The 25,013-nt window shown below is 42.0% G+C and overlaps 1 protein-coding gene across 1 annotated transcript; it reads right to left on the bottom strand.

Moving 5' to 3' along the window:
- Positions 1-9,600: 9,600 nt before the first annotated feature.
- SLC45A2 (solute carrier family 45 member 2) lies at positions 9,601-24,695 on the bottom strand. The gene is made up of 7 exons (XM_065662166.1): positions 24,203-24,695; positions 22,941-23,117; positions 19,816-20,141; positions 15,923-16,066; positions 14,361-14,484; positions 13,228-13,433; positions 9,601-10,770 (listed from the first exon to the last, which is right to left on the bottom strand). Exons 1-7 carry the CDS (start codon positions 24,693-24,695, stop codon positions 10,546-10,548), a joined length of 1,695 nt encoding a protein of 564 aa, XP_065518238.1. The 3' UTR covers positions 9,601-10,545.
- Positions 24,696-25,013: the final 318 nt, after the last annotated feature.

Here is a 25,013-nt window from a genome sequence, read left to right as displayed (position 1 = left end):
CATCCAGTCCCTTTCATTCCTGTTCACGACTGTCTGCTTTAAAACATGATTATTCACCTGAGTGCCTGCACAGAAGCTCTGATGTAATCAAGTATCCCTGAGCCTGTACAGGCATAGTTGTGGGTGCAATACAGCTCCAGGACATCAAATGAGAGCTTGGATCTCCAGTTTTAGTAAGAGTTATTTCTCTCCTGCTGCAAAAGAGAATTCTGATTAATTGGTTCAGGGGGTACTATTAAAAATATCTTTTTATCATGATTAAGCAGTTACAAGAAAATCCTCTTCGTGCATTCTCAGCATCAGTAAGAGCAGCAGCAGTTGAGAGAGTCTCTAAGTAGAGGCTGGGCAGCCAGTTAACTTGTTCCTTTGCTGAAGTATAGCTGGGAGCATGTCTTATAGAATCATAGAATCATAGAATAATTAGGGTTAGAAAGGACCTCAAGATCATCTAGTTCCAACACCCCTGCCATAGGCAGGGACACCTCACACTAAACCATCCCACCCAAGGCTTCATCCAACCTGGCCTTGAACACTGCCAGGGATGGAGCAATCACAGCCTCCCTGGGCAACCCATTCCAGTGTCTCACCACCCTAACAGGAAAGAATTTCCTCCTTATATCCAATTTAAACTTCCCCTGTTTAAGTTTTAGCCCGTTACCCCTTGTCCTATCACTACAGTCCCTGACGAAGAGTCCCTCCCCAGCATCCCTATAGGCCCCCTTCAGGTACTGGAAGGCTGCTATGAGGTCTCCACGCAGCCTTCTCTTCTCCAGGCTGAACAGCCCCAACTTCCTCAACCTATCTTCATACGGGAGGTGCTCCAGTCCCCTGATCATCCTTGTGGCCCTCCTCTGGACTTGTTCCAACAGTTCCATGTCCTTCTTGTGTTGAGGACACCAGAACTGCACACAATGCTCCAGGTGAGGTCTCACAAGAGCAGAGTAGAGGGGCAGCATCACCTCCTTTGACCTGCTGGTCACGCTCCTTTTGATGCAGCCCAGGATATGGTTGGCTTTCTGGGCTGCGAGCGCACACTGAAGCCGGCCCATGTTCATTTTCTCATCGACCAACACCCCCAAGTCCTTCTCCGCAGGGCCGCTCTGAATCTCTTCTTTGCCCAATCTGTAGCTGTGCCTGGGATGGAGTGGTTCTCTTTAGAACTGTTTCAAATCCATATGAATTTGCAAACACATGCAAGTTTCTCAGTCTATGTTTGTGCAGAGCCTCAGAGTCCTTCCCAAAATCTTAAATGTAAAATACAGACTCACAGGGTGGCTGAGCAAATTGGGTGAAAAAAAACCAAACCCAAAGGAGCAGCTGGAGACAGAGACAGTGTATTTAGTTGTTCAAGTTTTTTGAAACCTTGACCTACCTGCTTGGGACGGGGGGGTGTTACAGGCTGTTCAATGTGGGAAATAACAAAAAAAAGGTAGCTCACTCAGATATCAACTCTCTTCCTCACATATGCATTCTTTGGGATGAGATTCTGTTTCTCCAAGGACCTGTATATTTCCTTACACAGACCAACTGAATGAGTATGCTTATTTGCACAATGATCAAATTAACTATCAAATGCTGACTTCTAGCATCATTGTTCAATGAACCTTTTCATTTTTGTTTGGAATCACATCTAATCTCATGCTTGATAAAACTGGAATCTGGTGGAGAATCTCTTAAAGTTTAGAAAAGAAAGCTGAGAAACAAATACCTTCAATTTTCTTTTCAGACCAAATACTAAAACTGAGGTAATAAAGTCCTTATCAATTCATAGCTACCAATAATTAGCTTAGAGTTAAGATGATGGGGAAATCACATCTGACCAAGCTGGTAACCTTTTGTGATTAGATATCTGGCTTGGTAGATGAGGGGAGAACAGTGAATATTGTTTATTTTGATTTAAATATGGCTTTTGATGCTCTATCCCTTGACATCCCCTTAGACAAACTGATTAAGTATGGACTAGGTAAGCGGAAGGTGAGCTGGACTGAAACTGACAACCATCAGAATTAAAGAGTCATGATCAGCAGCACAAAGTCCAGCTAAAGGGCAATGACCAGTAGTGTGTCCCAGAGACCACTCGTGTGGTCTGTCCTGTTCAACATCTTCATTAGTGAACTGGATGAGGGGACAGAGTACATCCTCAGCATGTTTGCAAAAGAAGGAGGAGTGACTGATACAGCAGAAGGTTGTACCATTATTCAGAGGGTCATTGATGGGCTGGAGTAATGGGCTGACAGGAGCTCCAGGCAGCTGAACAAACGGAAATGCGAATTCCTGCACCTGAGGGTGGGTGATCCCATCACCAGTAGAGGCTGAGTGGCCCAGTCGACTGCTCAGCAGCTTTGCAGAAAAGGACCTGGCGATCCTGGTGGACAGGTTTAACATGAGCCACCAATATGCCCTTGGAGCAAAGGCCAGCAGCATCCTGGCCACATTAAGCAGAGCATTGCGAGCAGATCAAGTGATTCTTCCCCTCTGCTCAGCCTGATGAGACCACACTTGGGATGCTGTGTCCAGTTCTGGGTTCTCCAGTACAAGGCAGGTGAACTCACTTTAGAGGCTCCAGTACGGTGGAGGGCTTGGAGCATCTGCTGTGTGAGAAGGCACTTGCTGGAACAAGTCCAGAGGAGGCCACGAGGATGATCAGGGGACTGGAGCACCTCCCGTATGAAGACAGGCTGAGGAAGTCGGGGCTGTTCAGCCTGGAGAAGAGAAGGCTGCGTGGGGACCTAATAGCAGCCTTCCAGTACCTGAAGGGGGCCTATGGGGATGCTGGGGAGGGACTCTTCACCAGGGAAAGTAGTGACAGGAACAAGTCCAGAGGAGGGCCACGAGGATGATCAGGGGCTTGAGCAACTCCTGTATAAAGACAGACTAAGAAAGTTGGGGCTGTTCAGCCTGGAGAAGAGAAGGCTGCATGGAGACCTCATAGCAGCCTTCCAGTACCTGAAGGGGGCCTATAGGGATGCTGGGGAGGGACTCTTCGTCAGGGACTGTAGTGACAGGACAAGGGGTAACGGGTTAAAACTTAAACAGGAGAAGTTTAGATTAGATATAAGGAAGAAGTTTTAGAATTTTTATTAGATATAAGGAGGAGATGTCCCTGCCCATGGCAGGGGAGCTGGAACTAGATGATCTTAAGGTCCTTTCCAGGTGTAACAATTCCATGATTCTACAGACCAGGTTGCCCAGAGAGGTTGTGGAGACTCCATCTTTGGAGACACTCAGATTCTGACTCAACACAGCTTGACCAGCCTGCCTTAGTGACTATGCTGAGCAGGGGATTGGACTACATCATTTCCAAGGGCATATTCTGCCCTTCTGTGTGATTCTGTGATGACAAATAAATAGCTATGAATACCTCTTAGTTTTCCAGTACAGTGGAATCGTAGAATCATAAAATAGGTTTGGAAAGGACCTTAAGATCATCTAGTTCCAATCCCCCTGCCATGGCAGGGACACCTCACACTAAACCATCCCACCCGAGGCTCTGCCCAACCTGGCCTTGAACACCACCAGGGATGGAGCATTTACAGCTCCCATGGGCAACCCATTCCAGTGTCTCACCACCCTTACAGTAAAGAACTTCCTTCTTATATCCGGTCTAAACTTCCCCTGTTTAAGTTTTAACCCGTTACCCCTTGTCCTGTCACTACAGTCCCTGACGAAGAGTCCCTCCCCAGCATCCCTATAGGCCCCCTTCAGGTACTGGAAGGCTGCTATGAGGTCTCCATGCAGCCTTCTCTTCTCCAGGCTGAACAGCCCCAACTTTCTTAGTCTGTCTTTATACAGGAGTTGCTCAAGCCCCTGATCATCCTCGTGGCCTCCTCTGGACTTGTTCCAACAGTTCCATGTCCTTTTTATGTTGAGGACACCAGAATTGCACACAATACTCCAGGTGAGGTCTCACAAGAGCAGAGTAGAGGGGCAGGATCACCTCTTTCGACCTGCTGGTCATGCTCCTTTTGATGCAGCCCAGGATACGGTTGGTTTCTGGGCTGCAAGTGTGCACTGAAGCCGGCTCATGTTCATTTTCTCATCGACCAGCACCCCCAAGTCCTTCTCTGCAGGGCCGCTCTGAATCTCTTCTTTGCCCAGTCTGTAGCTGTGCCTGGGATTGCTCCAACCCAGGTGTAGGACCTTGCACTTGTCATGGTTGAACTTCATAAGGTTGGCATCAGACCACCTCACAAGCGTGTCAAGGTCCCTCTGGATGGCATCCCTTCCCTCCAGCATATCAACTGAACCACACAGCTTGGTGTCATCAGCAAACTTGCTGAGGGCGCACTCAATCCCACTGTCCATGTCACTGACAAAGATGTTGAACAAGACTTGTCCCAACACCAATCCCTGAGGGACACCAGTCATTACCGGTCTCCAGCCGGACACTGAGCCATTGATCACAACTCTTTGCATGCAGCCATCCAGCCAGTTCTTTATCCACCGAGTGGTCCATCCATCAAATTGATATCTCTCCAATTTAGAGAGAAGGATGTCGTGTGGGACAGTGTCGAACGCTTTGCACAAGTCCAGGTAGATGACATCAACTGCTCTACCCCTGTCCCTCAGTTCCATAGCCCAGTCATAGAGGGCCACCAAATTGGTCAGGCAGGATTTCCCCTTAGTGAAGCCATGCTGGCTGTCACCAAGCACCTCGCTGGTTTTCATGTAGTAGAATTAGCACATCTGTCTTGTTTGTCATGTATTCTGAAAATAACCTCTAAATATTTTATGCCTTCAAATCATATCCTACTGTGTATTTCAAATAATTTCTTGTATATTTATGGTCAGAAACAGATTTAAAAAATGTTTTGACTGCTTGTTATTTCTGCTGAAAGAGCTGAGGGGGCTCAGAGAAAATACACTCTTCCTTTTGCCCATCAAAAGATATTTCCTGCTGAATTCCAGTCCCTTACTCATAGGCAAATCCAATGATGCATATAGAGGTAGAGAGCTACCTGTGAGCTCCTGAACTGAGGGTAACAGGGCTCCTACAACAGTCTATTAGATAACTGCTCAGTCTGTACAGTTGATCATAAATACTGAAAAGAAGAATCTTGTTTGAGTTTTACAGTTGGGATTACATTTTCAGAGACATAGACTTGATAAGTTGAATTTTGAACACACTTGATATAAAGTTGTTCCGAATAAAATATTCCAAACCCCAAAATTCCTGTTCAGAAAATACCACCAGCCTTTGATAAGGTGCTATCCCTCTCGGAGGCAACCAGTGTTCTAACAGTGCCATACTTTGCAATATTATGGCAATTAAAAATATTTGGGATATATTTCTTAAAATTTCTTATTAGGATTGAGGGCTATGTTGGAATTTCAGCATGTATTCCAGGAACAAGTGCTTCAGCCCTCAAAATCACTTGAGATCTGATAACTCACAGAATGTGTTGCAAGATGGCATATATTTTTATACATACATACATCCATATTATATATATTATATTAATATATATAATATGTATGTAACACCCCAAAACCTAGATACATTTGCATCTATATTGGGATCTGCCAGCCATACAACGTCAGGGTGGTGCTCCTAGCCTTTAACAAAAGACGTCTTTGCTAGAACTTTTTTCTTTACCTCATGTCATTCCTTAGACCACACAGTTCTGCTATTTTCCTCTCTCCTCACCTCAGCACCTAATGAGTGAGGGTCCCTGAAAGCAGAGGTGTCAAAGACCCTGATGCTGCCTGTTGTCCTCTGTGCTGTTACCACCGTCCCTGCCTCCCAGTGCACCTAATCCCTTGGAAACCAATACAACAAAAATTCATCTGCTAAACAAATTGAGGATGGCAGCACTACAGGGCTGATGCTTGGCATTAACACCGAAGGTTTCAAAGGTCGGATTCCGCCATGGGTTTGATGCTAATCATGTCTTAGGCGGGCACCTACGTGTCCACATGTCAGTGTCTTCACTGGCATTATGCAGCTGGGTTACAGCCAGTATAAAACAAATTTCCTTTATTGTCTACGCACAGAAAAACGAGAAATGAACTGCAAATGGGCATCAACGAGAAATGAACTGCAGATGGGCATCACTGCGAGGAAACTTCTGAGTAAGATGAAACAGATTGAGGTTAGAAAGCCTTGTAAAGGAAGGCAGGTCCTACGCCCTAGAGAAATGCTATAATGTCATTGAACACTGGGGGGCAACCAAGCACCCAGACTTCGGGGAGGAAAGTACTTGATCTTTAGAACGACAGCAGCCGCGTTCCGTCTCCTCCTTGGAGCAGACATAGCCATTGGCTATTACCCTTTCAAAAAGAGGTTCTTTTTTTTAGAAAAGGTCACAGATCTTTCTCCTTGAAAATAGCTGGCAGGGCCTGCTTATCGCAGTGTACAGTGCAACCCTGAGTGGAAAGCACGGAATTCTGTTTTCCCACTACAGCAAGTACTTACCTGGAGCAACACTAGGCAATACCCTCTGGTTTGGGGTCTCTGCGTGATGTGAAGTCATTATCTTTAATACACAGCTAAAATACTAGTATATGGGAAGGTAACATGTGAATTTCCAAGAAGAAACTTTGGGAGATACAACTGCTTAACACACCTCACATACCTGAAGGAACAATGTATGAAACTGAATACACCATAGAAGGCAGCAGAATTACAAATTGCTTTTCACAGTTTAGTCTTGGTCAAGTGGCCCCGAACATTTGCTGTTTAAATAAACAAAGAAGGAGCAGCTAGGGAATGAGAAATGAATGCTGGAAACTTAGAGGGGAAAGTTTTGGTTTATAGATAATTTTTTATAGCTTTATCACGCCAAAAATAATTTGAAGACATTTTACAGCAGATAGTTCCACCCTTTTCCTCCACGAAGCAATCCCTCTACACTTGAGAAATATCAAATGTCATCACTGCATATCTCCCACTTAAACCATTCTCCCTGTCTTCTGTCATGCTGCAGGGACTGGTACTGATTCATGGGGACCAATGCTAAAGCTGAGAGTTCTGCCAAGACAGACACCTGTGGTTCATCATGACTTGTGTAGTTTACCTGGAAGAAAAGCGTCCTCCACAAACCACCTGAGTTGCTTCTTTTCAGTGAAGTCAAAGAAACTTAACGAGATCTGTGAAAGACAGAATGAATACTGAAAAAAACCCCAACAAGCCACAATAATCCTCTCAATTGTGATGTTACTGATACTGAAGTCCTTTAAACAAGAGAACTGAAATATCTTGAAGGGTTTGCTTACTTGATATGCCTGCTTGGTAAATGGGAACAAGTGTCAGGCATTCATAGGAGAAATAAAAAGGGAAGTGTTAAGATAACGTGGCAGACTTGTTTCCTGCCTTGTTTCATTCAGCCACAACTAGTTCTGTTAAAATGGGAGGGAGGAGGGACTGGTTATTTCAAGATGTCTTGTCTTCATCTCAATGTATTATTTGCATAACTATGATATAGAGAAGATTTTCATTTACTTGATGTATTCGGAAATAAAACCAAGTAAGAAAGGTAAGACCCAGGTTAATTATAACTTCAAAACTCACTGCAATAAAAGCTGGTATTCAGTACAATAACTGATCATATTGATAGCATAAGTCCTGAACTAGTGTAAAAGGATAGAAAAGGTAGAACTTCTTAAATTAGTAGCAATATAGTACAGTTCTTCAATGCCTTTACTATTTTTAACATTTCTATTGTTGCAAGAAATACTTTATCCCTCTCATGAATCAGTAACATTTTAGATTTTTTTTTCAGGAACACCTGAAATACATTTTAGACTTCAGAATGAGCACCATCATATTTTTTCTGGTTTAAACACTGTCTTTTAAATTGTGCCTAGTTTTTTGTCTGCTTGCTATTTTTGACAAAGACCAATTAAGAAAGATACTCTTTTGAAGTCTTAGAAACAAGAATAGGATGTTCTGGGGGAGAGATTTCCAAAGCAAAACTGACTTCTGTTCTGTGTTCTGTAGCATGCAGTGAATTTTAAAAGGAGACATCATGAGAGAGATGGTAATGTGAGTTCCTGAGACAGTTCTCTCTGAATAAATTTGTAAATAAAAGTATTGATATATATGATGGTCACGTCTCTTTTTTCTCTGCAGGTTCACAATTCTTGTTATGCTGCTACAGATCTTCAGTCACTCAGTGGGCCTGAATAAATGCCAGCTTTCTCTGTGTAAGACAGCAGAGATATCACTGACCATTCAAATATTAATGTTCTGACGGTGTTAAACCTCAAAGAAAATATTGACAAAGACATAGGTAAACATTGCAAAGTTACTTTCCCAGCCTCACACTGCAATTGGAGTTTTACGACCTCAGCACCTGTAGCATGGATTTATACAGTGGAGGGCTTGTAGCATCTGCTTTGCAAGGATAGACTGACAGTGCTGGGTTTGTTCAGCATGCAGATAAGAAGGCTCAGGAGGATTTTATCAATATGTGTAAACAGCTGATGGTGGTGGGGGTTAAAAAAGAGGGAACCGGGACCTTCTCAGTGTTGCCCAGGGAATGGAAAAGAGGCAAAAGGCATAAACTGAAATTAACCAAATTTTATTTAAATGTAGGTGCTTCTAGTCCTGCAGTCCTATAAAACAAGATCACCTCCTCCTTTCTCTATTTTTATGGCTCCACAAAAGCCTCTCTCTTCCCTTAAAAATTCCTTCTCCCAGGAGATACTGAGTTAATGGAAGTTAGTGAGTTAACAATGGCATAAAGTGAATTGAGAAGACTTTTCTGACCTTCTTGTGTTTGTCATGGTTGTGCTCCAGCCATATCAGCACCTACAACATGTTTCAAGCACAGTGCAGAGGCTCAGTCTCTTCCAAGCTTTTCTCTTCCATGGATGTGACATTAGATGGGTTCATGAAGCGCCATAAAATTAAAGAAACCATAAAATGTGGCTTCATCGTAAGGCAGGTTAAAGGAACTGTGAAGAATCATAAGGTTTGCCTGCACTGACAGTGGAGACACAATCATCACCAGGAAAAGGTATCTGGAGCTTCCATAAGCTTGTTATAATTAATAAGAGTTTATCTAGGGGAGATTTTTTTTTTTCCTTAGAATAAATGACTCGCTCTGCTCTTGAAAACACAGAAAGGACGAAGTTGGTGCCTCTCTCCAGAGCCACTTCATGCTCAAATCTAACCATTTATTTGTGGTGTTGTCAGTCTGTATCATGCAGGGCTTCTAAGAGCTGATCAGCTCAATAGTGCATTTGGCTGAACAGTGTTGGTTATACAGGTGCAACATTTGAAAAACCCAAACAAGCATCATACCTGGCAACAGTCTTTCTGCATCACCATTCATTAACGATATTGCATTAGCAGATGGCTTCATGCAGCTTAGGATACAACATAGCAAATTGATATGACAGTTTTGAGGACGGAGGGAGCACAGGATAAATGCAGGGTATCACCTTCACGAACACAGGATTTTCAAAACACTGACAATACTATAAAACTAAGAATGAAGCTTCATATGTAATTAAATACAAATAACTGGACTTAAGTATCTACTGTACAATAATTTCTGATAATGCTTTGCAGATCTGAATTTATTTACAATATTCTGTAAAGAGCAAATGTCATTTCACTCGAAGCTAGATGTGTGAAGGAAAATAGAAAAAAGAGAGAGGCTACTTTAAGGCAAATACTGTCATATCCAACGTCAAGATTTATGTGGCTTACAACCATTCAAAAACTTCTTATTTTGGAAAAGTTTATTTTTTCAATTACAGTATCAAAGTCCAGAGGCCAGCTTTTTAAGAAGGAAGAACTATCACCTGTTTCCCATAGATGGATTGTTTAGGTGCCTACACGTGGATTTGCAGACCAGCCTTGTGCAGACATTCATGACAAGCTCCATCAGTACTTTCATTTCATTTATGTAGAAGCAGCAGGATCCAGCATGAAATAATTACTTTACAGTTATGCTTCTAAACAACTGGCTTCAATCTTTTTTTATTCCAGTCATCTTGAACATTCAAACCTGATTTTGACAGTAGCTGGGAATTAGCTGATCTTTACTACTAACTTCACTACTAACCATAATGCAACTGCATCCTGCACGGCCCCTGTTTGATCCTCCTGCAGCTTTTGACTACCAGAAGGAATATCCCCAAACTTACGATACTTGAAAAACAAGATAAATAACAACTTTCTTCCTAGCTTTCCATTTCTACTACTTTTCAGTTTATGACATACTTTTTCTATTAATTTCCACAAATTTGTAATGAGGAGTTGTCCCGAACCCAGGACAGGAGTTTTGTAATGGCTCCCCATGTAGGACATTGAGTTACCATCTGCACACACTGTCATGTGTAATAGCATGTTCATACACTGAGGTCAGCAGGAATGAAGTAACAAAGCAGTCAAAATATGTAAGATTTAAATCTGAGGCAATAAGCGACCAGTTTTATCCAGTCTCCATTTAGTAAAGCTCTGGAGTTGCAATCACTCCAAGAAGGAAGTGAGGAGGATGTGCAGCAATATCAGCACAGCAACAGCACCAGTGCTACTGGCCCAGAAAGAAAACGCTGCCCTGGAGAGCTTCCTTCCAATCGCTTCACACGGTCCTACTCCACATAGTGTACACAAAAAGCGACAAAGCAACAGCCGATCAGTGCCACTGTAGATGCTGAAATCACAGTGACCGTGCTGCCAGCAACACTGACCAAGAGCCCCAGGCACACACCGAGGATGATCTGGGCCAGCTGGACCATGGAGGTGAGAGCAGCACAGTCAATGCCCTTCCCTCGCCCGTGCTGGCCAGCTTGTTCCCCATCCTGCAGCTTCAGGCTCTGCAAATAAGCACAAAACAAAACCCAGTGAACTGAGACGGTGCCGACAGCTTGCAGCTCTCAGCCAATGCACTGTAACAACCCTGAGGTGCAGCAAGACAAGCCAACAGCTGTCTGCTTTCCTTCTGTTTCTAATACTTGTCCCACAGAGCATACAGAATTCAGAGATAGTACAGGTACTAATGAGTTTTCCAAGCTCTCCCCAAATTTTCCCATTTCTCCCATCTGCAATTTTTCCCTCTATCCTTTCTCTCAAGGAATTAAAATTAGCCATTTCCTTCAGGTTCAAGTCTATTCGAGCTCTGGAAAACTGACATTTCACAGTACAGGACACCCTATCATGTACAATTTAGCTCCAGCTCTCGTGGTTGAAGGAGAGCCTCAAAGCGATGCTAAGATGAGTCATACCATGTCCCAGGCACATACAATGCATAATTCATTATAACGGAGTACTGTGCTCTGAAGTTAGTTACAGCCCAAAGCACATAAAGGAGTTCAGTAGTAAAATCTAAATGTAATCTTTTTGCTGGGGCGATATTAATCTGAAAACTAATGCGCAGACTAGGATTCTTCTACAATATCAAAGACCATTATTAACTACTGATTATCTGTATATCTGCTATGATATACACAGCAGACCAAAAAGCTTAGTTCATTATGTCTTCGGGTACCCAAACAATCTTGACCATTAAGATGCTTTTTTGCTTTTCGTGACACCTCTTACATTGCCTTTTAGCTGTTACCACATAAAGCTTGAAAGTACTGAAGACAGTCTCTTTCAAATCCAGCAGACAAAACTGAGTTTGGGTACTAGGGAACAGCGCCGTGGAATAGGAGTTGGAATGTCAGCATTTAACAGTCCAGCACATTATTCTGGTAGAATGCGTAGTGACAGAAAATGCCTGCTCTTTGTTCTGGAGTGACACAGTCCTTATACCTGAAATATATCCAGTTTCAGACACATTTTTTTGTTGTGCCCAGGGCTCGAAGTGCTAAGAGTTCTGACTATAGTATATGAACGTGTAAATGAATGCAGTCTTGCAGTTAGTGTTGCCTCTTTATTTTTTCTGCCTATCTTGTACATCATGGAAAATTTGAGCTAAACTTAATTCTGTTGTAGAATTATAGAATATATATATATATAATATATATATCATTTATATATAGAATTATATATCATTTAACATATGGCATAGCAAGTACCCTATTCCAAATAAGGACCAATTGGTTGTCTTACAAGTAACATTTTAATATATTGGCCCATTAAATACAAAGTCCATGCAGACTTCAGTGTATTTTATTTCACTTCTGTCTTAGAACAGCTCTGAGTCAGAATTTTGCCTTTATTCTCTCTCTCGGAGTTGGCTGCCCAAAGGTTAGGGTTGTGATCTCACCCTAAACTGCAGTCATTGCCTGTCCTTTGTTATACCCTTCTAAAACTCTTCATATCATTTTCTTTTGGAAGGAACAGAGAAATTAACTGAAAACTTAGGACTCAGATCTATGCAATTTTTAATCACATTGAGAGATCCTCCTATGATGCCTCCAATAGAATAATTCAGTTTTCTTCCATTCATCCTTCAGAGGGTGTTGCTTAGCAGTTGTGCAGAGCAGAAGGACATGTTCTCAAGGACTTGATCTAGCCCTGAGCTGGTCTCAGCTGCTACTATGTTGTTTTTCAACAGTTCAACACTTTCTTTATTGATCTTGTTGAATGTCCCCAGACAGAATGAGAACTTTTCCTAAGTCCTCCCAACTCTCCTTAATCCTTCTTGTTTCCAGCTTTCTCTCTAATTTAAGGGACTTGAGAGAACTTTTCTGTTAAAGAGCTTTACAAGATGTGAAGATCCTGCTGTGCCCAGAAACATAATATAAGGAATGCAAGCTTTTCCAGACTTTCCTTGGAAACAGTATTTCGTGCTGTAGAGGACCAAAAATCAATCCCTGACATTTAGAGAGATAATGAGAATGTGGTATATAATTTAATACCGAGCTATATAAAACTGTACTTGAATTTCACATCTTTATTAGCTAAGAGCTTTTGTAACACTTTGCAGTCAACTAAAAATGCTTCCAGCCTTTACAGTGTAGTTATTAACCTTTGGAACTCCGAAGTCACCTCCTCAACTGATACGAATGGAAGGAGGGATATAAGGAAAGTAGCACTTGAAGGCAGCTCAAGTAGAGCCTTGTTATCTGCTTACTGCCTGAACTCATGCTATTGGCTTTGTTTCAGTTCTGAGGATACATAATGATCTGTCTCACTGCAGGACTGTTTAGAGAGTTTGGAGCTGGGGCTTTACTTCTCTCTGTCAGAAACTTTCCATTCATAATGTGTGTCATTATAAATAGTTTGAAATTAAATGCTGCTCACCAGTTCTATCCTATTTTCTCCCAAAATAGACTAAACAGACCCAGACGCATATAAACTTATCCTTCCTTAGACATAGAACTCACCTCTTCTTCCCTGTGGTACTCTGCAATGAGGTGGAATGGCACTGTATACAGAGTGCTGGACATGATGCCAAAGAGGGAACACAGAGCCAGAGTGGAATAGACATTGGGAAACAAGCCAATTAATCCAGTACCCAATCCAAAAAGTAGGTATCCAATGAAATAAAGTCCCTTTAAACCTAGGTGTGGCAGGAGAATTTTCTGTATGTCTGTGAAAAGAAAGTGAAAATGCTGATAAAACAAAACAGGTCACATTTAATCAGGAATTCCTTTAGAGGGGTTTATTTTGTAAAATACAATGAAGGAGGTAATCTTACTCATTCTGGAAATTGCCTCAAATTACTGTAGGTATAAACTTGCCAAAGAATATTTGCTCACTCTGGGGATAGTCTTATTCTGACATAGCCAACTCCAGAGAAGTAGTTAACAACCACTCTGGAATAACTGCATGCATTGACAACCTCAGACATTTCCGCTGTTTGATTATAATGTGAACATTTGGCATCAAACTCTGTCTGACCTGAGAAAGATGCTACAGAAATGCCTGTAGTTAGGCTCCAAAGGCAAAAAGCTTTCCCTCAAGCCTCTTTCAAATACCCAGTTCAGCCCTCTCAAAGCTACTCGATTGAGTTTTCGGATCGCAAGTTTAATCCCTCGTAAGAGATACAGTGAAATCTATCTGTGGAACTGTGCTAGCATGTTTACACATAATTTTGAAGACCAAGGTTCATGCTTCTGGCAAGAACTACTGCATTCTGAAAGACTTATTTTATGAGGAAGGCAGATGGGGAGAGGCCACAAGGACCTTCAAGAACCTATAGCTACAGCACTACTAGGTGCCAGAGCATCTCAGAATAATGCCCATGGCATCCATTTTACTCTGGCATTTAACTTCCAAGTGATTTTCAGCATTCAGGGTCTGAACATGCAGAACAATGCCTTCTCCCAAAGTGACCCCTCATCACAATGTCATGAACCATGTTAAGATATGAGTGTCTAATAATGCTTCTCAAAGTTTTAATGTGGGAATAAAACAGTTAATTTGGCATCACATTATTTTTTCAAACAATGGCAAACAGCAAACAGTTAAAAATTATTTCAAAACACAGTGCTGGAGTGCATTGCTGGGTACTTACAAGAATAGGCTGATGAAGAAATTGCATTGATACACAGCCCCCAGCATCCCATCTCTACTCCTTTTCTGTAGGAAAGGTAAAGTGTGGAGTTATGAGGAGCGTAAGGACTACCGTGGTATACAACCTGAAAGAGACCACAAAGATCACAGAAGGCAAGGATGACTGCATGTATATAATACCTCCTTCTTAAGGGAACAGGGTGGCCAACACAGGGCCTCATCCATGTTAGGCAAGATAGCACCCAAGAAATCAATTAAGCAATGCCTTAACCACCCCTTCACAGCTGTCTAGGTTTCACACTGATTTCTCCCAGATTGTCACATCCCAGGCTTCTCCTTGTTCCTTATTCTTTGCCTTTTCCTGGGCTGTCTAGTCTACCCTGGTTCATTTCCACTTAGGCTTCATTTCTTTGGTTCATTTCTTTGGCTGCATTTCCCACTCTTCTTCTCTCTCCAACTGTGCCTTCTTGCCTGTCCTGAGTTCAGCTGTAACAGTTATTTTTCTCCTTCTTAGTAGCTGGTGCAGTGCTCTGTTTCAGCTTTAGTCTAGGAACAATGCTGATAACATACCAATGTTTTAGTTGTTGCTAGGTACCACAACATTGCCTTATCCTGTCCCTAATTTATTTACAATTGGGCTTTTTGTTTTCTCTTTTAGGCTTACCCCAACACACTCATTTTTCTAAGCAGTAATTGTCTCATTCAGTTCCTTATCTAGGCAAGCAAAACTTTTTCGTTCACTTGTTCATAAGCACTGCAGGAAAACACAAAACAAAACAAAAACCAACAAGCCTTCCTCTTGCCAACAGAGACAAGAAAAAGGCAATGAAATGGGAATACTGAGTGGGCACAGGGTGGGGGGAAAGGCAGTGGCAATGAGAAGATTTGTGCCAGGAACATATTTGTACCCTGGAAGAAAGGAGGCAGACAGGATCATATAGGCTAGAATCACAGGCAGGGACATACAGTCTTACTGCCTGGGAACGATGCAGAAAAGGGAGCACTGGGTATCATGAAGGCAAATAATTGCTGGCAGAGGGGCTCAGGGAAAGGTTTAAGGAGGTGTGCCAGGGACAGCGAAATTGAAGGAGACAAGAGGTTTCAGCTATAAAGCAGCTTACTGCGTGCAAGGAGCTGCAATCAAGCCTGAGGCCAGGCAGGCTGTAGTGCAAGTAAACACATTGTGCCCACAGTGCCCACACCAGGGCAAGGCTGGCTACAGGCAAGCAGCACCAGCAGTACTTTAGTTAGGAAACCTGCCCACCCCAGAACAGCTCCAAAACCAAAGCAGAGAATGGATGTGTTTAGAACAGCTCATTTGGAACAGTTAGATAAACACAAATAGCTTTACAAATGCCAAAAGGTCTTCCTCAAAGATCCAACGGACTGGTTCGGAATGGGGCGTCTGAGATCAATTAGCTGTTTCACAAAACCCCTTTTGAGCCATCCGGATGCAACTGAATCTGCCATCACTTCCTCAGAATTATAACACTGTCTTATTTCTTTCCAGTGGAGGAGAAGATGCTAAGAAGAATGAGAAGTGAGAGGATTTTACACTTTTACCTGTCCCATGAAATCCGTGAAGAAGAGCATGTTGGACAGGAAAGCCATCCATCCAAAGAGGTGGCTCACACACAGACACCGATAGTGGGATGGCATGTTTAAAAGTGTCTTCAAGAGTGATTTAAGGGTCATCCGCCTTTGATCCTGAAAGCAAGTATTTAACAATAATAGTGTATTATTGCCCTGAAGGCTAATAAAATAGCTGACAGCAAATGGAGATGCCCTTGACATCCTTTCATTGGTAAACTTCCAAAGATTTTTATTCTCTGCTAGGAATGATTGCTTGGGTGCTGAAAGTCCTTCAATATAAATTTGATTTGTAGAGCCCTTGCCTACTAAAGCCATCTGAATGATTCACAAAGACTCTGAGAGAGCTGAGGTATATCAGCAAAGATGTAACATCTCTTGCTGTAGGATACAGTGGGTTTATTATTTACCTGTAGAACCAAGTGAAAATTTTATGCCAAAACAAATCAATGGAGTTTCAAAAAAAAAAAAAAACCCCAAAAAAAAAAAAAAACAGCCTAAAACAACAACAAAAAAACCAAAACAAACCAAAATGAAACCAGAAACAAAAATACAGAGACCATCAACTTTACATCGGAAGTTTAAAGCTGCCACAGAAAAAACAAAACTCAAAATACTTCCTGAGAATTAAAACATATGAGTCATGGACTCCACCATTTCTGAGACCTCGTTCCCGTTCCATTGCCCAGAAAACTTCACCTATTCTGGTGTATGATGAGATTTCCACTATGCACCATCCTCCCCTCCATGAAGCAGGGAGAGACTGCGATACATCACAGAGAACGTGAGCTCCAGCACCTGAAGACCTCATCCCACAGCAGAAATAAGTAATTCCAAAATCAACATTATTGGTGCTGGTTAACAAATCCCACTGATGGGGAAAACCAAAGTATCCCATCACTTTTAATGCTCAACCTTATCTCCCTCCTCCTTGTCTGAGTCCTGTGCCCAAAGCCCTCTCTCAGTATCTTTTCCAGTCACATCCATCACATCACTTGTATTACTTCAATTTTTCTTAGTACTGTAGGTGTGCTTGATGTCAGGCATTTGTGACATATAATTCTTACTGCTGTAAAGCTCCTCATGGCTCTTTGCTTTCAGAGAAAAGAAAAGATATTATCTGTGCATGATGGAACACTTCCAATTTCCTTTAGTGATGTTTGGAGGCAAAAGTGTTGGGAGAGACGGTGACGGAAATGTGAAAGAATTGTGAAAGTTACGTTCATTACTGTTAAGATGAATTTTGTCTTCAATTTGCTGTAAGATAATGGCTTTTTTTCATTTTTTCCATCAGTGTTCTACTCTTCATAATTCTGCTGTCCTTCGAACTAGGTTATGCTGCAAGCTACTCTATGAATAATCAGCACATACAAAGTTGGAGATTACTTGCTCCAGTGGGAGGTTTTTAATCCTCACAGGAATGACAAAACTCAAGTTGCTGACTTTTACCTTGAACTGCATATTGTCCAAATCCCTTGGAATTTCTCTTGGCACCACTGTCCCTTTTAAACCGAGTAAGCTTTCTATTCTTCTACATTGTCAAAAACCAACAAAAAGAAGAAAAATCCATGTTGACTCACTAATGTTATTTCAAAGTAATTACTACCATTTGACTATTTAATTCATTCAGCTTTTCCACAGAGTTCTTTAAAACAGCCTTTGCAATCAAAGTGTTAAGATAAGGACAAGGAACTAGAAAAGGATACTGCTGTAATTACAAACAATAATTTGACAGCTAGGTGAAATGCTTGTTTTCTATTTAGGTGTTTTAGACAGTGGAAATGGAATCTGAAAAGTTTAGTGCACATATTCAGTACACAACAACACACAAAGCCCACACTAATTTAAATGCTGTGCTGAGGTTTGGCTGCATATAAATACCTTATCCTGCAAAAGCTCACAATGACAACTCATTTGCTCTATAAAATCACTACAGCTCAAGGCCTAAGATGATTCCTAAGGGATACAGAGGAATCAATGTAACTTGGGTTTTATGGCAGTAGATCCTGAGTAATCTGGCACCATACTAGAGAACAAAAGTCTAATCCCTTTGGATGTCTGTTCATACTGTAACAGGTCAAATCTCATTAATAATCATGCTAATTACAGCTAATAGCTACATTAGCATGTAAGAGCACAGCCCTTAATTTACAAGATGCAGGGCTGTGATGCCTGCAGCAAAAGAGACATAGAAAAACAGGAAGCCAAACCATTTCTTTAAGGAAGCAATTATAGTAATGAATGGACTCACAAAACATGTACCACAAGAGACAGACCATTAAGCCAGTGAATGTCTAGGATATGAATATGCCCAGGCACATCAAAGAAACATGAGACAGATAAAAGCACTTTGAGCCTCTCTCAGTTTGCCCAGCTAAGAATACAGAGAGGAGGGCAATGGCACAAGCTTGCCACAGTGCACACCAGAGCTTTACCTCAGGTGTTGGATGTTACTGATTCAGTGGAATTAGTTCTTGCCAAGGTAGAAGCTCCCCCCTTGCTTCACTGCATCTGCTCTCTTTTCATCATCTACCTTCCTTTCTTTAGAGCCCACATGGGCCAAGCAGTCAATGGCACTCAGCTTCTCTGACAATTCGGAGGGTGCTCAGAGTGAGCAGTGTTGGTGAAGGATGCTCAAGGTAGCCTATGGTGGGGAAACAGCAATAGCTTCACAGTGTGCTACCCATGTTCTCCCCCAGACTGTCGCTTTGCTGTCTTCCGCTCTCTGTCTTTGTCATTCTCACCAGTCAGTGTCCATCTTTTATTTTACCTTTGTTTCACATCTGGTGAAATGTTTTGATATGAGTTAGGAAAAGCAAGTGTTATTATAATAAAAATTATAAATAGTAATAGGTAATAAATCCCTTTTATTTGTAGCTAAAACTTGAGTTTAGGTTTCTAACTTATAACCTAACCATCTGCAGAGTCTCAGTGTTTTTTTACCCAATTTATCAAGACCTGACAGGGATAGATACACATGAGGCCAAGAGAACAGAAGTAAAATTAAAACTGTACAACTGTTCCATCACTTATAGGAGCCAGTGAGGATTCCTAGGCCTAAAAGTCATCAACAAAACAGTAAAAATGATCATCTGTTCCCAAGACCATTCTAGAAGTGTGCTCTCCAGGTATTTTTAGGGTAGATTCACCTTTTTCTAGCGGCCTTAGATTGAAGCATCTCTCATGAAAATGGAGCAGAATCAAGTGACAGTGATGATCTGAAAGTACTCACTATTCTCTTTCACCTAAAAGTTCTGCCAAAGACACAGCTAACAACATAACTTCAAAATAAAACTAAACCTCTCGAAGTGAGGTAGCATTGCTGTAAAAGTGGCAGTTTCAAACACAATACTGACAAATTACTGTCGATATATCCTCAATGATGTGTTAGGCAGCAGCAAACCGCTTTGCTAAACCAGGGAACAAACACTTCATACGTGCTATGTATGAAAGCACATGGGCTTCAGTGGGAGTTACAGACTTATACCAAAGATTAATGGTCTTTAGTCTTTGCCCACAATTTGACATTAATTCTATCAGATTTAAAGCTCAAAGCAGATCCTTTTGACAAAATTCACATGAGTGATGCTGAAACAGAGCAGAAACCTGAACCTGGTTCTCCCTCATCCCTACCAATTGGTCAAAGCATCAGGCCTAGCCTGCCTTGTACCTCTTGCTGGAAATACTTCATAACTTAAAAACCAATATATAAAGAGAAAAGAAAGCAGGCTTTATCCTGATGCTGTATCCCAACGGAGGATTATATTTTTGCACGTGTGAAAAAAGAGTCGGTATATTCATTTTAGTTAGATTAAAGGGTTCTGGGGATACAGTGACATGGCTTACAAAATCACCTCTGCACTTACCCCCATATCTGATGTAACAGCACATTTCCCTGGTTTAGCTTCAGCCTTTATTTCAGTACATGTTGATTTTAAGTAACCATTCTTGATTTCTTCCTCTATGGAGCTATATTTATAGGATTCAGTCACTTCCAACAAGAACTTTGACTCTTCATTTTCATATCTGAGTGGAACTTCTGGAATACTGCGCAGATGTACAGCAAGGCAGATCAGCAAAACCAAGGCTGCGAAGAAGAAAATCACCTGGAATTCCGACGTCAAGGAATATCCCAGCATAATCTGCCCCCAGTCCACAGCACCTGTCAGGTACCCCAGGGCTCCTCCCAAACCTATGAGGGTGGGGAAAAAGGAGAAAAAAGGTCCACTGGCATTGATGAAACAAACAAATAGTACACAGTGCTCTCAACATGTGACCCCCTGTAGAACTGGCTGAATAATCACTCTTCAGATATTAATCACAAGAAAAAGGAGTACTGAGCTAACCACATACATGACGTGATTACCAAACATCTCTTGAGAAACCTCCTCAGCTCTGGAGCACAGGACTCTCAAAAACATGACTGAAGAAACAGCAACATGGACTTCCATCTCTTTTCTTGACTCTTCAAAGTTTCTTGCTTTGAAACAGCGAGTTTATAAAATTCTACTGAAATTTATGCTAAAGGAGTTCATGAAAAACCCAAACATTTTTAAATTATAGCAAGACTACCTATAGTTCAGACTTCGTAAAATCTTTTTTTATAGAGGTGAATCTAAACAGAAATAGTCTCTCCATGTGAGTATTTCTTAAAGGAAATTAAAAGCATTGTTTTGTAGTTATCAAAATCCAAGTACCTCACCATGCGGAAAACAAAACTAATAAAATACAAATGTGTAACTCCATTTACTGATTTTCTCAGAAAAGTTATGATAAAAGGTGAGATGAGAATGCTGCCTTGTGTCTTGAGACTAACAAAACCAGCCCTCGGTCTGGTTGTTTTTACGATTTCTTCACTTCGTTCTTTCTGTGCTCCCCCAGTTTCAGAAGCATAAGAAAGCGCACACTGTTACATACAGAACAGAGCTCTGGAAGGGAAAGCAGCTCCGTAGTGTCATGACACCCTTTTAGCCAGGTGGCTCTGAAGGTCATATGGGTTAAGCAGGATAGAAGCATTTGAAGGACTTACTGGAAGCATTTCTATTCTGCTTAGGAGAACTGAAGACAAAGTATGGCAGAACCATTCTGTCTAACAAAAAGCAACAGGACCTGTGTTTGCTTCACCTACAAAACCTGGGATTTTTATTTCATTCTGGGCTTTCTGTACTTTTTTCCCTCTTGGGTGTAATTATGGCCCTTCTTCATTGCATCCTGCATTTTACAGGGGGCCATATCCTTGCTTGTTCTCACGAAGAACTATTAAGCTGTCAATAACGTTTTGAAGGAAACCTACACTAAATGTTTGCACAGAGCTAATGTTTGATGTTTGAGGCTGTCTTTGCATGCTGTTTTGACAAAAAGTAAAGATGACATTGGAATGCAGTCTGAGTGCTGCATGTTGGATACGTGGGCTCTTCCTCCCATGTCTCAGTGGTCGTAAGTTTCATAACTGCAAAGCTACAGAGTTTCATGTTCGAACTTTAAACTGAAGACAAATTGGAGAGCAAGATCTTTAAAATGCGTAGTACAAAAAGACGGAACTAAATCAGGGAAAAAAAGATAATAGCTAAAATGAAAGCTAGAAAAGAAATGGGAAGATTGCTGTCTGTGTCTAGTAGGGGTAGAACAAGGAATGATAAATGTAAATTGTAGGGAATGGTTATTAAGATTAGATTTTAGAGGAAACTGTTTAACAACAGGCCAGTGAAGTGCTGGAACCAGCTGCCTTGGAAGGGCTGCAGAACCCCTGTTGAGGGAAGATTTCAAGAACAGGGTAGGTAATTACCCATAAGGTAAAGGGCACAGGGTGCTGGACCAAATAATGCAATCTGTTCCAGTCTTTTTTGATGTTATTTGTCCCACATCCCTTTTCACAGCTCAGTATACAAATGAATCAGCTAAATCTGTGGCAGCAAATGTGGAAATCCAGCCTTTTTCCTAGCATCCAAGTAAAAATTGCAATCAGAGTTCTGTTGTTGGGAAGAATGTACACAGAGACTGACTCCTCTCTCTGCCCAAACAAGTGATTGTTAAAAATCTGATCTCTCAGTTTCCAGTGGATAATACTGAGTTAATTCCATGTGGCTTTAAGGTTCCCTTATAATCTGTGATCCTGGACACAGCTATTTTATATGCCCAGTGTCAATAGCTACTACAATGGCCAATATCAATAGCTACCACACCTCCCTCCTCAACTATAGGCACAAAAATCTGCATCAACACAGATTGCATGACTTCTCATCTAGTCTGCTTTTTGTCTACTCCTTTTACAGTGACTGCTTTCAAGACATGGCTTAAAGTGCCTCCTGATTCACATTACAGGTACACAGCCTTATGTGTCTTCCCTGCGCACCTTTTCAACACAGATGTAGTGCACAAGCTTTCCTTCTGTAACTCAGCAACATTTCAAACACGTATAAAGGCAAACAAAGCTCTCACTTCATAGGCAAAACCCTGCACTGAGCCAGTTAGATGTATTTTGTGGAAGTTGTGAAGTTCTGAATTTTACACAGAATTCCCATTTCTATACAGGAAGGCCCATACTGGAGCACTGCTGAAGAATGGAAATCAGCTGTTCTGGTTTGTGCAGCTCTTGCTCTATGTCACATTCAAAGTCAAAAATGCTATTCTTAAGTGCTATGGCAAGGAAACAAGTTACAACCCTTTTCACTTCACCAAAATCTTGACAAGAATCAGAACAAGATGAATAAATGCTACTTCACTTTTTAAAACGACTAATTGCTCTGACTAAAATCATGGTTATGTTGCTGTAAATGCTTATGCCTGCAGCCTTCTGCAGCAGAGTTCCTGTAGCAGCAATCACAAGTCCTGTTCTCTGGAGCAGTGAAAACTCAGCAACAAAAGACTCGTGACTGAAGAGCGGGATCAGATGATCAGTTCATTCAATATTAGAAACACAGGGAGGATAAAATCCATGCAATTACCTTCCCCTCGTTTGAGAAGGAGGAAGGAAAAGAAGGGATCTGAGTACCTGTGAGGAGGGCGTGGTAATGCAGACCTTTCTCTTTATCCTCATGACAGCAGACATCAAATAAATACGCTTTGATGGGGCCATCAATAAAATCAGCTGCAAAATCAAAAAGCACTACTCCCAGCATGGTAATGATTATTGCCCACGTCTGCTGCTTTTGTCTCTCACCGATGAAAGCTACGAAAAGAAAAACACCCTCATTCTGACAGCAACAGTACCATGTTCTGCAAAAACACATTTTATCTTTCCTGATACCTCCAAATCTGAACAATGCTTAGCTATGCAAAAGAGATCCTGTGTTGATACCAGAATCCCATCAGAGACGTAGGATAACTGAGTCTGCAGTGCTGAGCTGTGCTGGGTTGACTTACTACTTTGAGTCAGCACAAGGCCAGGGTACCCAAGCTCCACAATCAAGAGGCACAACTAGCCTCAATCTACTCCATCGCATCTCCATGGCATGCTCTGGTAGACTAGCACACATGCGTTTTTCAGTCCTTTTTTGCTTTATTCTATTTGTCCCACCCTTCCATCGTTGTACATAATCAAGAACTGGCTGTAACTCTTTGGGCAGATGAATACAAGTTTACTCAACACCAGTGATTATCAGGAAGAGAGAATAAATCAATCCACAAAAACATACACCTCCCCCCTCTGCCAAGTCACAGTGACAGCAACAGCTTTCCATCAAGAGAACTACATCGCAAGCTGAAATACAACAGTATCTAGGGATGTCATTCCTGTTCAGTTTTGCACATTCCAGGTGCAACATGGCTTCCAAGGAATTGCGAATTTCTATAATTCACCAGCATAACATAGTTCTGAGTCAAGCCACTGCTCCAGTAATTAAAGACATGTATTTTAAATGGTCTAAAATAGGATTAAATGTTATTCAGTTTGAATTAGTATTATGTCACACAGACAATATTTATTGTTTAATTTAACAAAGTAGATTTAAGCTCATAAAAACTTCTCTGGGCCTAAGCAGTGCTCTACTTATACGAACAGATCAGGCCGCCACACCAACATGCAACATACTGTAATCACATGCACAAACTACAGAACACTATGTACAGGGTACGTAACACGCAGTGCTGGAATTTAACATATATTAAGATTTTAGTGTTCCCCAGCTCCTTCAATGCAGCTGAGCAACACTGTACCCAATTTTAACAGGAGAAAAAAGGAACCCCTCTTTTCTTTCTGATTCAAAAGGCTAGGATGAGTTTTGTCTGTCAGCACAGTGTATGCCCCTCACTCACCTGAGATCATCATGTCCCCATTGAGGTACAAAGCCATGCCTAACAGCATTATGATGCCCAGACCCAGAATGTAAGGTCGCCTCCTGCCCCAGCTACAGGTGCAGTGATCACTGGCTGAACCTACCACAGGCTGCAGCATGAAGCCCAGGATAGGGCTGATGAGCCACACCAGGCTGTAGAGGTTCTTGGGCAGCCCTACACTGAGCAGCACTGGCGTGACAAAGGCGGCCTCCACGGCATAGCAGAACTCCCGGCCGAACATCACCATGCTGTGCATGACCAGCCTTCCCACCGCTCGCTGCCTTGGCACCGCGGCTCCAGCCCTCCTCACAGACTGCAGCAGAGCCTCCTCTTCTTTGGTGCTGTCCATGTCGGCCTTGGCCACCTCGAAAGGGGGTAAGAACTCTCTTCCGTGAAGCTGATTGCCCTGGCTATGTGCGGCAAGCTGGCAAGTCAGTGCTGCCCGCTCTGGCTGACATGGAGCCCAGGTCATATGCCGGGTGGGATCAGCCTGTGCTGGGGGAGGGACTCACATACTTTCATGGCTCTGTGATCACAAGTTATGCAAGGAAGGGGGCGGGGAGATGTGTTAACTTGAGCAGATCTGAGCTCTTGGGCGTCTGCAAAGCTCCCAGCTATCCACAACTAATTACTGTTGTAAGCATGAAACACATATAATGGGAACATACATCACGTGGGAAAGGCGCAGGATTAGCTTGCCACAAAGCTATTCCTCACTGCTGTTAAAACAGTGATGCCACAAATACAGAACCCTCATCTCTCCGTTACACAAACATGAACACCAACCAGA

This window comes from Lathamus discolor, chromosome Z, assembly GCF_037157495.1.
Source record: "Lathamus discolor isolate bLatDis1 chromosome Z, bLatDis1.hap1, whole genome shotgun sequence".
In the NCBI taxonomy this organism is placed as follows: domain Eukaryota; kingdom Metazoa; phylum Chordata; class Aves; order Psittaciformes; family Psittacidae; genus Lathamus; species Lathamus discolor.
This window is presented reverse-complemented; position numbering and strand designations above follow the sequence as displayed.

What these genes read in the sequence shown, in the direction of transcription:
- SLC45A2 (XM_065662166.1), bottom strand. Translation starts at nt 24,695, where the DNA reads ATGACCTGGGCTCCATGTCAGCCAGAGCGGGCAGCACTGACTTGCCAG. An exon ending in TGGGGACATGATGATCTCAG is followed by an intron (nt 23,118 to 24,202) that starts GTGAGTGAGGGG and finishes TTCTTTTCGTAG; the next exon opens with CTTTCATCGGTGAGAGACAA. An exon ending in AGTACCACAGGGAAGAAGAG is followed by an intron (nt 10,771 to 13,227) that starts GTGAGTTCTATG and finishes GCTTATTTGCAG; the next exon opens with AGCCTGAAGCTGCAGGATGG.